Here is a 15898-nt window from a genome sequence, read left to right as displayed (position 1 = left end):
AAATTAATCTTTATCTCCTAACGCATAGTCTCACATTAAGGTAGAAAATGACATAAGTGTAACACAAAGATAAAAATGCAACAGCAATCGATTCATCATCCTGCATTTTGAGATTTTCAAATTTTGAAGCCAAAAGTTGCAGCTTAGACAGCTTGACTTTCAAAGTTCCCTCATGAGCAATTGACAAGATAACTCAAGCTTCTTTAGCTGATGTGCAAGTACTGATCAAATGAAATATGTTGTGATCCACCCCAAGAAGGCTTCATCTTCAACTTCATACCAATGGATCTCGAGTTTCAAAACTTCTTTGTCATCAGCATTCTTCATAGTAGAAGGAGACCATCCTATCACAATAGCCTTCTAGGTGTTGCTGTTAATTGACTTCAAGAAAGCAACCATCATGGCTTTCCAGCACGAGTAATTTTTTCCATCAAGCACAAGAGGACGTGTAGTGGAACCACCTTCCTTAATACCTTCCATGATCGAAGCACTTAAGATAAAGGTGACCCGCTCTGATATCAATTGAAATTTTGGAAAGTGGTTACTTGCACTCTACGACTATCTCACACGAAGACCTAGCACATTCAGAGACAACAATAAAACAACGTAAAGTAAATCAAAAGATAAACACACCAAGGTTGGTAACCCAGCACGGTGATAAAACACCTAGGTCTGGGGGGCAGTATGCCGAGGAAAATTAATCCATTAATATATAAATATCAAGCGATTACAACATTGTACTTATCTACAACTTAACAATAATTATAGTGATACATGTTCAGCCCGACTTCATTGTGCATCTAGGCTCGCCCTAGATGTGAGACTCCCTCTCTTGAACTTAGATTCCCTCTAAATATGTGAATATTAGTGTCAAAACACTCAGGTTCCCCCTAAGTGTATGAGACTCTCTCTCATGAGATGATATCTTACCTTCTACATGTGAACTTAAGCGCCCGCCCCCTCCAAAGTATGTAAAACTCCATTCTGGATGAATAACACCTTAGACTCCCTCTAAGGTTTGACAAATCCTTCTCGATAAACAAAATCTTAGGCTCCCCCTAAGTCAAATCAACCTCTGTGAATTATAGTAAGAACAAGTGAAGAACACACCCTCACAAAAAGCACAAAGAAATTATTCTTGAAAAATAGTGTAGAACTTGCAAGAAGTCCGTAGAACTCACAATAACAGAAGCAGCAACCCTAGCATGAGAATTTCTTGAGCTTAAATAGCACAACGAAATGATGGAAAATATTCCCACACAAAAAATCGTCAACATACCAGAAAGAAAAATATTCCAAATAAAATATTCTGTAGAATACGGTAAATAAGGAAAGAAATATTTTGTAGATTTGGAAGTGAAAGAGCAACCTCTGAGCCAAGATCCATTAGAGACAAGAGCAGAGACAACTCTAAATAGCCCAAGAAAATAACGCCAGAAATCTTGAACAAATATATTTAGCAAATATCATTATTTCTAACCAGAAGTAAACTTTTTGCAATCCAATGGTGTGTGGGTTTAACCATATCAACCTTTTGTGATGATAATTGATTCCTATCTACCTAACTATGCTTAGATTGACATCTACTAATTGAAGAAACTCTCCCTCTCATTATATACATATTCAAACATATATATAACTTCTTATTCATCCCAAACTAAAACATGAATGTATAGTATAATGTATAATTTTATTTTTTATTATTAAATGATAACATATAAAAAAACCTAATTTTTATTACAAATTAATTCTATATATACACCAACAAAAGAGAAGGTTTTTAACAAACTAACCCATTATTCTTCTACATATTAATCCATATATAGATATTATTAAACACAAGCCAAATTTTACACAAAATATCATATGAGTACAATAAGTTTCACCTGACAAGAGGATTTATTTAATTTCGTAGGATGTCACCAACCAAGCATGTTTATACTTCCATGTGAAACAATGAGTTAGGTAGTTTGGTTGCAACCACAATACTAAAGATACCCATAACACCTGTGTGGTTTTGTGCAGGATCATATTTGGATACAAGAGTCCCCAATTCTCCTTTATTAATCTTCACATGACCAAACTTTGGATAACAAGTTGACATTCCAACAACATACCCATCTTCATTTCCTATTTCATCTCCTTTTCCATAAATTGGTGATGAAGAACATAAAACTCTCCCATCCTGTTACAATTACAATAATCCAATTAATTTTGGTTTCAATATTTTAAAGATGATTATTAAGTTTATATAAATTAGGACGTTAAAAAAATAATTTGTCTACCAAACGAGGTCTCATTCATTACCTGTCCATAAAGGGTTGCACCAATCCCACCAATGTGTTGATGAGCCACTCCATACACAAGAAACCCATTGTCTTGAAACATCACCTTTGACCTTTTGATAGCATTACACTCACCATCCAACTTGCTTATGAGGGAGCAAGATTCTACATCATACTCAACCTATATACATATACATAAACCAGTATAGTTCCTCAACTTAGCAAGTTCACAAATTTTCTATTTTGTATGTGTTCAATAAGTCCTTAAATATTCAATTTTGAGTCTAATAAGTTATTGACCTACTTTACGGTTTTTAAAATTCACAGAATTATATGATACAAGATTAAGTTCAAGGACGACCCATTACACACTCTTAAAAGTTCATGACCAAATAATTATACATTTGAGCATATTAAAACTATCCATATCGTTGTGGGTGTCCAGCCCACTTATCGCACAAGCAAAACTTTATTTTAAATTTGTGTTTTCTGAGCCCAAAATGTTGGAATGTTTGGCCTAATTTGGGCTCACTTTTTGGGTTGGCCCATCTTGAAAGTCCTACATTTTCTTTTATGTGATATGGATATGACCTAAGGAGGAGGAGAGTGAAAAAAAAAAAAGGCAGAAAATCGGAGAGAAAGATAGAGGCTATGCAGTTCGGTTTTTCAGTGACAATTTTCATAAAGTTATCGATCTCAGAGTTTAAACCATTGGATCGTGCTGAAATTTGACCAGTCTATTTGGAATAGATAGGGTCTCATTTTGAATGGTTGGATCAATGTTTGATGCTATGATTTGTTCGTAACTGCTGCTGAACAGAATTTGTAAAGGATTTTAATTTAATCATTGTTATGGAGTTTACTAGCAATTGTGGAGGTAGTTCAATGATTAAATTGACATCGACTAATTATTCCATCTGGAAACCAATAATGGAAGATTTTTTTTTTAATTTCAAAGATTTGTTTGATCCAAGTGAAACAACGACAAAAGCTTATGGCACAATTTCTAAACCGGTAAAACCAGAGAAAATGGAAGAAACGGATTGGAAAAAGTTAGAAAGAAAAAATTTAGGGACTATTAGGAAATGGAAAGATATTAGTATTCTAAACAATGTTTCTAAGGAGCCCGACCCATATGAGTTGTGAAAAAATTTGGAAGGTCTTTATGAAAGGAAGACTGCACATAACAAAGTTCCATTAATCAAATGACTGGTTAATTTGAAATTGAAGGGTGGAAAATCTATTTTTGAGCATTTGAGTGACTTCTTTGATATTAATAATAAGTTGACTACTATGAAGATTGATCTTGATGATGAATTGCAGGTTTGTTTCTGTTGAGTTCTTTGCCAGACAGTTGGGAAACCTTGGTTGTGACCTTTAGTAACTCTGCTCTAGAAAGTGTTTTGTCTTTGGATGTTATCAAACAAAACATGTTCAATGAAGAGATAAGAAGAAAAAAGATGGGAGTTGATGATTCTCATGCTCTTATTCCTGAGAATCTTGGAAAAAACAAGAGTAGGGGACCTAAAGGTCATGGTAACTCAAAGGGAAGGTCCAATTCTAGAGACAAAGAGACTAGGACATGACATTACTGCAACAAGTCTGGTCATATAAAGAAAATTTGCTACTGTTGGAAGAAAGAACAAGGTAAGTAACAAAACTCAAGAGGTAGATGATAAAAATACTGCAACAATTATTTCTCAAAATGATAATGTTGTCACCTTGATTTGTGCGACTAATGAGTGTCATCATGTAGAGAGTTCAAACACGAAGTGACTATTAGATCAAAAGTGCTTCATACCATTGTGTTCCCAAAAAACAATACTTCATGAACTATCAATCTGGTATTTTGGTAGCATGGAGATGGGAAATAAGTGCTCAGCTAGCATAGTTGGGTTAGGTGATATTCGAGTGAAGACAAGTATTGGGTGCAAGCTTATATCAAAGAATGCACGTTATACTCGTGATTTACGCCTTAACTTGTTGTCGGCATATATCCTTAATCAAGAAGGATTTTGACATACCTTCAGTGATGGTAAGTGGACATTATCTAAAGATTCAATAATAGTTGCTCGAGGTGAGTTGTGTTGCTCTTTGTATAAAACAAACTTGAGTATATATTTTTCTAAGTTGAATGTAACCAAATAAAAGAATTCTCCAAATGTGTGGCATCAAATGCTAAGGTATATGAGTGATAAGGGGATTAAATTGTTGGCAAATAAATCTCCCATCCCTACTGTTAAAACATTTTCTCTTTATCCTTGTGATAATTTGTTTGGCAGATAAGCAACATAGAATTTCCTTTTCTGGGAAGTCCACCAAAAGGCAAGAAAAATTGGAGTTAATACATTATGATATTTGTAGTCCTATTAAGGTGGAGTCTCTTGGTGGAAATAAATATTTTGTCACTTTTATTGATGATGCTACTCGAAGAACTTGGGTGTATATGTTGAAGACAAAAAGTCAAGTGGTCGAGACTTTCAAAAAGGTCCATGTCATTGTAGAAATGGAGGTCAAAAGAAAATTGAAGTGTTTACTATCTGACAATGTTAGTGAGTATATTTCGAATGAGTTCAAGTATTATTGTTCAGAACATGGTATTAGACATGAGAATACAGAGCCCGACACACCACAATAGAATAGAGTTGTTGAAAGGATAAACAGAACCATTGTGAGAGAATGTAAGTTGCATGCTTAGAATGTCTGATCTTCCTAAGACATTTTTTGGTGAAGCAGTGCAATGTGTTGTGTATTTGATTAATCGATCTTCATCAATTCCTCTTAACCTAGACATTCCAGAGAGAACATGGAAGGAACATGATCCCACTTATTTGCATCTCAGAGTCTTTGGCAACAAGACATACATGCATGTGTCTAAAAAACAGAGGTCAAAATTTGATTCGAAAACCAAACCATGTGTTTTTGTTGGGTATGTGGATGAAGAATATGGTTATAGGTTCTATGATCCAGAAAAGAAAAAGGTAGTGAGAAGCAAAGATGTAGTATTCTTTGAGCACGAGAAGGGTGTGATCTTTTGAGTACAAGGTACTTTTCTACTTTAGAGTTGTTTTTTTTTTTATGTTATTAATGATTCTACTTCTAGTTCTTTTGTTGTTCAACTGATAAATGATAATGTTGATGATGTACATGATGATGTTAGTGAGATACAACCTGATGGTAATGTACCAGATGATGTTGATGATGATGATTTTTATGAGTCTTCATCTAATGAAGAAATTCATGAGGAAGATGCAGATGAGGAAGTGAGTCATGAAGAAGTTCATGAGCAGAGGGAGCAACCTATTCCTTAAGTGGAGGATACTCAAGCTTGAAAATCTCCCAGGGAGTGTAAACCTTCAACAAGGTATCCAAGCTCATATTTCATTCTAGTTAGTGAAGATGGAGAGCCAGAGAACTATCGAGAGGTCTTGTCTCATGATGAAAAAGACCAGTGGCTTGATGCAATGAATGAGGAGATGAAGTTTTTGGAAAAGAATGTAATCTATGAGCTAGTGGTACAAGAAAATTGACTTGTTTGTGATAAGCAACGATTATAAACGAATTAACAGCTAATTCTTGTGTGTATTTTAGAAAGTTATTTTCAGGTAACTTCATAATTCATCTATTATATGTAGATGATATGTTAATAGTTGGACAAGATGTAGATACAATTTAAAATTTGAAGAAATATTTGTCCATGTCTTTTGACATTAAAGATTTAGGTCCTACAAAACAAATCTTAGGTATGGAGATTATTCGTGCCAAGAAAGCTGGGAAATTTTAGTTATCCCAGAAGAAGTATATTGAACAGGTGTTGGAAAGGTTCAATATAAAGTATGCTAAATCTGTTAGTACACTGCTAACAACTCACTTCAAGCTAAGTAAGAAAGTTTGTCCTTCAACAAAGAAAGAGAAAGAAGTTATGTCATCTATTGCTTACTCTTCTGTTGTTGGTCCTTTGATGTATGTTATGGTGTGTACTATACCTTACATATGCAGTCAGTCTAGTGAGTTGTTCTCTATCCAATCCAGGTAAGACTCACTAGGAAGCAGTGAAGTGGATCTTTAGGTACTTGCAGGGCACATCCAGAATTGAGTATGTGTTGTGGAGGTGGCAAACCTATACTTGAAGGCTATATTGATGCAAATATGGCAGATGATCTTGATAATAGAAAGTCTACCTCAGGTTATGTGTTTACATTTTTAGGGGGAGTCATCTCATGGCAATCTAAGCTACAAAAATGCGTAGCATTGTCCACAACTAAGGTAGAGTATATTGCAGCAATAAAAGCAAGTAAGGATATGTTATGGTTTAAAAAGTTCCTTTAAGAGTTGGGTTTTAAGTAAGGTGAATATGTAATATTTTGTGATAGTCAAAGTGCTATGAACTTGAGCAAGAATTCAATATATCATACTTGTACCAAACACATTGACATTATATATCATTGGTTACGAGATGTAACTAAAGAGAAGAGATTGAATCTCAAAAAAGTCCACACTGACAAAAGCAGTGCAGATAAATTGACTAAGGTAGTTCCCAGAAGTAAGATTGAGCTTGGGAGTAAGCTTGTTGGAATGAAGTTCAAGTGATCGTGGATGTGATTGTGCCTTCCCTGTGTTGGGCTAGAGGGGAGATTGTTGTGGGTGTCCAACCCACTTGTTGTACAAGCGAAGCTTTATTTTTAAATTTTTGTGAGCCCAAAATATTGGGTAATATGTTTGGCCCAATTAGAGCTAATTTTTTGGGTTGGCCCATCTTGAAAGCCCTAGGTTTTCTTTTATGTGATATAGGTATGATCTAAGGATGAGGAGAGTGAAAAAAAAGAGGCAGAGAATCAGAGAGAAATACAGAGAGTTGTGTAGTTCAGTTTTTCAGCGACAACTTCCACAAAGTTGTTGATTTCCAGAGTTTGAACCATTGGATCATGCTGAAATTTGGTCAGTCTGTTCGTGACACATAGGATCTTGTTTGAACGATTGGATCATTATTTGGAGCTCTGGTTTGTCAATGATCGTTGCTAAACAAAATTTATAAAATCAGTGATTTTTCATTCTTTTTATCTCTCAAGTGTTGATCTCGTGAATGTATGAAAGTGTTGATGAGTAGTGAATCTTTGTATGAATGATTTGGGTTCCTTTCCAATTTATCATAATAAGAGAAGTTGACAAGGGTGGACTCCTCACAAGTCCCATGATTTTTACTCTTCACATCGAATGTGTTTTCCACGTATAATTTGTGGATGTTTTTTGTTTTTAGTCTTCTAAAATTTTATGGTTTATTGTTGTCCATTATTGGTTGATTTCTTGGTGATTATTTGGTGATTAATTTTTTGGTGTTTTTGGAGTACAATTATTTGGTTTATTGTCTTGGAGAAGATCATAGTTGGTTATTGATATATTGTTTTGGTTTTATCATTTGGTATCATAATGTGTTTTAATTTAATCATTGTTTTGGAGTCTACTAGTAATGGTGGAGTTAGTTCAATGATTAAATTGACATCAACTAATTATTCCATCTGGAGACCGGTGATGGAGGATTCGTTGTATTGTAAAGATTTGTTTGATCCAATTGAGAAAACCACAAAAGTTGATGGCACAATATTTCTAAACCGAAAAAACTAGAGATAATGGAAAAAAAGGATTGGGGAAAGTTAAAGAGAAAAACTTTGGGTACTATTAGGCAATGGATTGATATTAGTATTTTCAACCATGTTTCTAAAAAGTTTAACCTATATAAGTTGTGGAAAAAATTGAAAGGCCTTCATGAAAGGAAGACCGCACATAACAAAGCTTCATAAATCAAGCGACTTGTTGATGGGGCTCACCTCATAGTCTAGGTACAACAACGTAATTATATCAAGAAGCCCTATATACTACTAATCTAATAATACAGCCCCTCGTGTGGGCTCTAGCTAAATTCATGGACTAAATCTATAATTTATCCATGTATAAAGTTATATTTATTGTGCCACATAAAGTTTTTCTTGATAAAATAACTTAGGATGCATGTTGGACAATCCTTTAGATTTTTAAATTCAAGTTTATATGCACCGGTACTACCCATAGATTTCTTTGTTTGGTTCAAAATCCCATTAAGGATATTTTCAAAATCCAAGACATAAAATTTTTTAAAAACTAAAAGATAAAATATACGAATTAAAAATTTATATTTGTTTTTCAAATTTAACTATGCATTCAAATGTTTCTTTAAGTAATGTAAAAACGAAGGTAAAGAAATAAGGGTAAAAGAGAAAAAAATGCTAAAAATTATACAATTTTCAAATTATAAAAAATTAAAACCAAATAATCATGAAACGAGGAGCGTATATAGTTGATAACTTACTTGACAGTCATGTTGTTGAGATATTTGTCCTGTTGAATCCGTGAGTGGCTTCCATGTATCAGTTGCATCAAATACATAAACTTTAACAGGAATGACAAAATCATCATCCCAATCCACCCACTTCACTGTATATTTGACATACAAATTCCTTTCCTCTCCTTCATAACCTTCCCTGACTTTACATTGTGCTGTATCATAACAACATTTAAACCCTCCTTTATAATCTTCTTCCAATTCATCTTTGTTAACATTATACAAATCACACCTACACTCAAGGCATCCAATTCTATCCTCCACTCCTCTAGTATCAATGACATGTACATTAAGAATCCATTTCTCTTCATAACCTAAAGGAACTTCCTTTTCATTCCCAACTTCAATTCCATATGGATTTGGAAGAAAATTTGATGTTTTTCTTGATTCAGTTCCCATACCATAAAAATATGATAATGTATGTGGTTGGCAGCCTCCACTATTACCTGCGATAATAATGGAGTCTGCGAGATCATTCGTGTGATTTGTTGCGGTTTTGTTGTGTTGGTAATATCTCACGAGTGTCCAATGATGGAGATATGCGTCGAAAAGTGAGACGGGATTGGATTCTTCATCGATGACTTCGGCATCGAAGCTCTTTATTGCAATATGGCCTTTGGGAAAGTTGAGATTGTAGAAGAATTTCTCAACTACTGAGCCAGGAGTTAAAGTGAATAATGGGGATAGAAAAGTTTGGGTTTTTATGGTTTGGTGGTTCATTTTAATGGCTTCCAAGTTTAGGAATAGTGTCGCTATGAGTGTAAAATGGAGCAGCCAATGGTGAAACAACATTGTTACCTGAAAATATTATATCATATAAGTTACCAAAATAGTCGGACAATAATTTGAAGGAAAAGTTAATAATGATAATAGAGGGCCACTATATGTTGAATATTATATGAAGAAAAGCCTTTATTTTTACTTTTATAATTATATTAGTAATAAACGCGTACAAGATACTTAATGTAAAAAATTTTAATTTAAAGTTTTAAAATAGTATTTAACTGTCTAATGAAAAATAAAACTCTAATACGATACGTGATTTGACATATATAAATTCATATTTTCTTTTTTAAAATTATATCGAATAATATCAAAATAGTCAGATAATAACAAAGGGTCACTAATTACCAAAGTAGAAGGTAAAACAATAAATATCAAAAGTAGAGGCTCACTATTTATTGACAACCATGACCACGATGATGATGATCGAGGGCCACTATATATATTGAATATTATATTAATATTATGGCGGTTTTTAAATATAAGGTCATGAACCAAAATATTTATAAATATAGTAAAATTTTATTATCTTTTTGCGATAGATTGCGATAGATTACTATATATATTTATCTATATTATGGTAGATATAGATAATAGTCTATCGCGGTTTACCACAGATAAATTGTGATATTTTATTATTATTTATATATAATTTCAGTAATTTTATGATTTAACTTAATTATTATATTAGTTTTTTTTTATATAATAAGTACTCTGAAATTTGAAATCGAAAGTTTTGGACCTTTCCTTAGACATAAAATAAATTTTATACCAAATCGATATCTAATAAATCGTAAATATATTGAATTGCATTAAAATTTAATTTTATGTCTAATAGATTTATTAATTTTATAGAATATTGAACATGTTATGAAGATTTATTAGACACGAAATTAAAAGATGAAGAATATACTATTTGATATTTTTTAAGTTCAATGACCTATTAAATACCAATTTAAAAAAGTTCCCAAATCCATTAGAAATTAGAAATAATTTATAAAGTTCATGAATCTATTAGATACAAAATTAAGAGTGGATGGAAATAATTTGTAAGTTGACTATTTTATTATTATTATTAAGTTATTTTAGTATCATTATGTAATATAAAAAATGTAAATTGTTAGTCACTAAGCTTTGGAATGCTGAGAAGAAAAAAATTATGCTCTTAAACTTTTAAATCCTAAGTTTGGACAACTTAATAAAATCAGTCACAGTAAGGAGCATGGTCGAAAGAGTCGTCGGACCCCTTAGTAGTACACTTTGGAGGCAATGTTTTTTTTTTTTTCCCTTTCTTTTTATTATTATTATTAAATTAATTTTACTTTGTTTTATTATTTTCCCTTATACATTTTTTCTTGAAATTGATGGATGGATGACTCAAATTATTAGAGAAAAATGAGATTTGATCAACTTTTGGAAAATACGCTTTTTTTTTTTTTCTTTTTATCATTTACTGACGGAGTAAGATTACCAAAAAGAACTTTATGCACGTGGAATGAGTTTTTTGACTCTTGGACCCTTGCAATCTCTCTCTCTCTTATTTTCTATCATGATCTCAATCTCTTACTCTCGCTCTACAACACAAACTGAATTGAAGAGAAGAAGAAGAAAACAACCAAAGCTATTCTTATGGACTTGTCGAAGTTGGTACAAGCCTCATCCAAACTGGTCGCACCGAAGAAGAAGAGGACGAGAAGAAGAAGAAATAAAGGTAATTTTGTAAAATTGCTTGATGATGAAGGAAAGATCAAAATTCTTAAATTTTAAAATGTCGGACAAAAATCATTTTGGATTTTGAGCATGGATTCCCCCCTCCCTTTTCCTCTCCTTCATTCTTTCTTCTACTTTAAAATTAAAAAAATAAATAAATAAATAAATAAACTGAAGAATCGAGCAGGATCTAAATGCTGTAACAAATCCAAATTTTATGGACCAAAGATTTAAATTTTTTGTATAACATAATATGAGGCGATTGATTTATATATATCTTCCTAAAGCTAAATATGTCTTTTCAATTTAATTCTAATTGTTTAAAACGCACTAATTTATTCTCTTTTAGAAACTATACTTTTTCTTATTTGTGAATAATTTTAAAAAGATTTCTATGCCATGATTTATTCTCCAAATTTCTATTGACTCACACTAAATATTAAGTCACAGGAAAGCTTATAATTAATCAAATTTAACATCAACCAAACTTTAAAAAAAAAATCAACCAATGAAAAGAGAAAGTATACCTAAATTGAAATTTAAAAACAATATGATGAACAACAAAACTGAAAAGAAAAAAAAAAAGGAGATATATATTTCCACATATATTTCGTAGTCTTAAGTGAAAATTAAAGAAAAAATGATGAGAAAATTGGGTTTAAACATACCGTATATTATGAAGGGCAGTGGTAGAAGGGAAACCGAAGAACAGAGAAACTAAAGATTTTGGATATGTAGGCTTATAGTTAATTATTATGGAGGATTTGATTTTTATATATATTCATCACTTTCCTTTTTTTCTATGGTTTCTTTTTTTTAGTGGCATCAAATAGTCTCTAGCTTCTGCCGTTTACCCCTTTTCTTTTTTATTTCTTTTTCCTTTTCAAATAATATATACACAAATAGACCCCTTTTTTCTTTTTGGTTTCTTTTTTCTTTTTTAAATAATATATACACAAATGCTATGGGTCGAGGATGAAATGAAAGAGAAGGAGGAGAATCAGTCCAAAGAAAAAATAAAATAAAAAAGAGAGAGAGAAGAGAGGAAAGAGAAATATTTTGGACATTTGATGGGCTTGCAATCCAAGGACAAAAAGATAGTTTTCCTACTCAAAAAAAAAGTATTTAAAAAAAGGTATTACACTTGTGTAATAGCAAATTTTCAAGTTTTATTTGTAAAAATGGCAAAAAAGAATTTGTAAATTAGAAAAAATGGCAAAATCAATTTCATATTGTTAATTAGTAATTATGGAAGTGTTATGTAGTTGTATTGACTTTTTTTTTTTTTTAGATTTTTTTATCGTGCATCATGTCTTTACGCTTGTCTAGCGCATTACTGTCATCTAATTCATTTCTGTTTGGAAAATATTTTTTCTTACCTAGTATAGGATTTCATAAGCGTCTTTTTTGCTTTTGTTTCAGCAAAGATTTTTTGTTTTTACAGAGTTGTTTTCGTTTAGTGTTGGATACATTTGTGGTCTTGAGGTTTTCTAGGGTTAAAAACTTTTATAAGTTGGATATTTTTTTTAAGTAGCAAAAATGTGTGAAAACCTAGATAGAAGGCTGTGTCAAACCACCATTGGTGTTTGGCTGTGGAGTCCGTTCATGCTTTTACTTCATCAAAGAAGTTGTTGATCGAATACTTACTTAGAGAAGTCTAAGTTTATTCAAATGAGACAATCCCACACTTAAGAGTAGCCTAAGTAATATTGTTTGATGTGTGTTCCAAACAAGTAGTGAAAAGAGTGCTAGTTCAACAAGAAAGGAAGTCTTAAGTTTGGGGAAGTCTAAACTCTTCACCTAGGAGTAAGCTCTTTGAGAGTTACTATTGTGGATGTCTAATGAATAAGTATTTTATTGTAGTTGCTTAATTCATATTGGTAAGTTCTTTTTATCAGGTACACTTTCTCCTAGACGATGTAACTGTGGTTTTCTCTTGTTGACGAATGTAATCCACTGTATTCAAAGAGACGACGAGTTTATTGGGAAAAAAATATATAGCTAAAATCAAGAAAACTAGTCAATAATATTAGATTCTTTTGTAAATGAAAATCTAAATAATAAAAGAACTAACAAAATGATTTTCAAATTTCAAAATGGCCCGAAATATCTGTAAAGATCACGAATATTTTGAATATTTAGACCTCACAATATAAAGGCATTTGTAAAGACTATCGAATATGTTAATCTAACCATGTGAAATATATTACTCATTTTTGTAAAGACTGTTGCAAGACTGCTGGGGGCATTTTAAGGATAAACTATATTTCGGACCATGTGTGCGGGTGGGTGTGTTCGCCATTTTGCTGATAAAAGCTTGAATTTTGCTATTTTCCCAACCAGAAGTCCAAATGTTGACTAATTTGAAGATGAAGGAGTTCGATTCCATGTATTATCGTCATATAATATCTTAGTGACATGTCAGTGTATTAAAAATGTAATTTAACTAGCAACTAAATCATAATCGAAAGTGAGCTTAACTTAATGATAATTGGTATGGTCTCTCCCTCTTTAAAGGTCGGAAGTTCAATCTCCCATCATTGACTTCATTTCTTAAAAGTTGGAGATTCAATCTCTCATTTCTCTAGTTGTTGTAGTACTGCTATACTTGTGGGAAAAGAAAAAAGAAGTCTTATCACTCAAGAATGATCCTAAAATGATGGTTGGAAAATGATCTTTCACTATCTATGTTGAGATCCATTCAAAGATTGTGTATGATATGATTTTGAAGAAATAATTTTACCAAAATATTTTATGTCACACATTTTAGCTCATAAATTCATAGTGATAGGTACCATATATTTTATAATATGTGTCTAAATGAAGCTTCTCGCATAGTCCTAATTACTAGATATAGACTTCAACCTTATTTTTACGTTTTAAATTAATTGAACAAAATCGCACCTCACGCTTCTTATTTCAATCTGTCCAAAATATGGAACTTAGAACCAAAATAAAAATATGAAGTTTTAATGGACAGTTTTTAAAAATAAATCTAATAGTGTGTATCTATGTAACACAGATACGATTATACAGTACGGATACGATCGGATATGGCGATTCGTCAATTTCTAAAAAATTAACATACGAATACGTCTAAGAATACGTCATTTTTTTTAATATATTTTTCTAAAAAACGAGGATACTGATACATTAAAGATACTAGGATATAGATAAATTTAACATACAAGTTAATAATAATAATAGAAAATAGAATACAAATAGTGAAATGCAATACAAAAAAAACAACATCTAAGATGTTGAAGTCCAATAGTTAATAAAATGCAATATAAAAGTAACTCATATTACAAAGAAAAAGAAGATTAGAGGACGAAGTATGAAGATAAACGAATAACTTCTTCGTTGAATAGTTTTAGATTGGGAAAAATTAGATGAATTGTTTGTCTTTTTTTAAAAAATGTTACGCGTAGAAATAGATACGTCAAATCGTGTCTCAGATATGTATTTAGAAAATATCTGGAAGTATCGGTATCCAATACGTATCTCATACAAATTTTTTGTCTTACATGAAGTATCTGTGTTTCATAGGTGTGTATATATAAAAATATCTAATAGTAGATATTAGTAAAATTGAATTTTCCATGTACTAATATCTTGTGTAATAGCAAAATTTGAACATTTGATGGGTTTGTAATCCAAGGACAAAAAGATAGCTTTTCTACTCAAAAAAAGGTATTTAGGGGTTAGGCTTGTGTAATAACAAATTTTAAAGTTTTATTTGTAAAAATGATAAAAAAAAATTATAAATTAGAAAAAATGGCAAAATCAATTTCATAATTATTAATTAGTAATTATGGAAGTATTATTGTAGTTGTGCTGAACGATTTTTCTTTATTAGACTTTTTATTGTACATGATGTCTTTACGCTTGTCAAAGGTATTACTGTCGTTTGATCCATTTCTGTTTGGAAAATATTTTTCCTTACCTAGCGTAGATTTTCATAAGCATCTTTCTGCTTTTGTATCAGTGAAGATTTTCTACTTTTATAGATTTGTTTCCTTTTAGTGTTGACTTATATGTGTGGTCTTGAAGTTTTATAGGGTTCACACTATTTTTCACAGATTCGATATTTTTGTAAGCGAAAGAAAAAGTTTGCTATCAAGTGTGTGTGAACCACACTTTGAGGCTATGTGGACCACCATTGGTGTTTGGTTGTGAATAAGGGGATCTCACACTTACGGAAAATCTAAGTAATATTATTTGATGTATGTTTCAAATAAGTAGTGAAAAGAATATCGGTGCAATAAAAGAGGGAGTCTCAAGTTTAAAAAAAAAAAAAAAAAAAAAAAAAAAAACTTAAATCCTTCGTTAATAGTTAGATATTTGAAAGTCATTATTGTAATAGACGTCAAATGAATAAATATTTAACTGTAATTGCGTAATTGATATCATTGAAGTTATTTTCCTGGACCCAAGTAGCTTAATTTACAAAGCTATTTGTCATTATCAAATATTCACAATCATGAATTATTAGATTTTTTTCCCATATTTCATCATTTACCATCTAGCACTTATATTATTTTATTTCAATATGATTGAAAATTTTGAATAAAAAATTAATTTAGATTATTTAATATTATATCTCCATCTTTCTTGTAAACAACAACAAAACAAAACAAGAGGGGGAAAAAAGTTATTTTTCCCTCCCCCCCCCCCTTATCTGATATCCCTATCTCCTACCTCGGGCATATCACATTCATTCACAACCACTATTTTTCCTCTT

At 31.6% G+C, this 15898-nt stretch overlaps 1 protein-coding gene across 1 annotated transcript; it reads right to left on the bottom strand.

Moving 5' to 3' along the window:
• Nucleotides 1-1799: 1799 nt before the first annotated feature.
• Nucleotides 1800-11998, bottom strand: LOC120091645. The gene is made up of 4 exons (XM_039049750.1): nucleotides 11823-11998; nucleotides 8629-9459; nucleotides 2308-2466; nucleotides 1800-2185 (listed from the first exon to the last, which is right to left on the bottom strand). Exons 2-4 carry the CDS (start codon nucleotides 9451-9453, stop codon nucleotides 1937-1939), a joined length of 1233 nt encoding a protein of 410 aa, XP_038905678.1. The 5' UTR covers nucleotides 9454-9459; nucleotides 11823-11998; the 3' UTR covers nucleotides 1800-1936.
• Nucleotides 11999-15898: the final 3900 nt, after the last annotated feature.

The sequence above is a fragment of the Benincasa hispida genome, chromosome 1, assembly GCF_009727055.1.
Source record: "Benincasa hispida cultivar B227 chromosome 1, ASM972705v1, whole genome shotgun sequence".
Lineage (NCBI taxonomy): Eukaryota > Viridiplantae > Streptophyta > Magnoliopsida > Cucurbitales > Cucurbitaceae > Benincasa > Benincasa hispida.
This window is presented reverse-complemented; position numbering and strand designations above follow the sequence as displayed.

Excerpts from the sequence above, each read along its gene's own strand:
- LOC120091645 (XM_039049750.1), bottom strand. The coding sequence starts at position 9,453 with ATGTTGTTTCACCATTGGCTGCTCCATTTTACACTCATAGCGACACTA. Across the intron at positions 2,467-8,628 it reads CTCAACAACATGACTGTCAA|GTTGAGTATGATGTAGAATC; the intron begins GTAAGTTATCAA and ends ATATGTATATAG. Across the intron at positions 2,186-2,307 it reads GTGCAACCCTTTATGGACAG|GATGGGAGAGTTTTATGTTC; the intron begins GTAATGAATGAG and ends TAATTGTAACAG.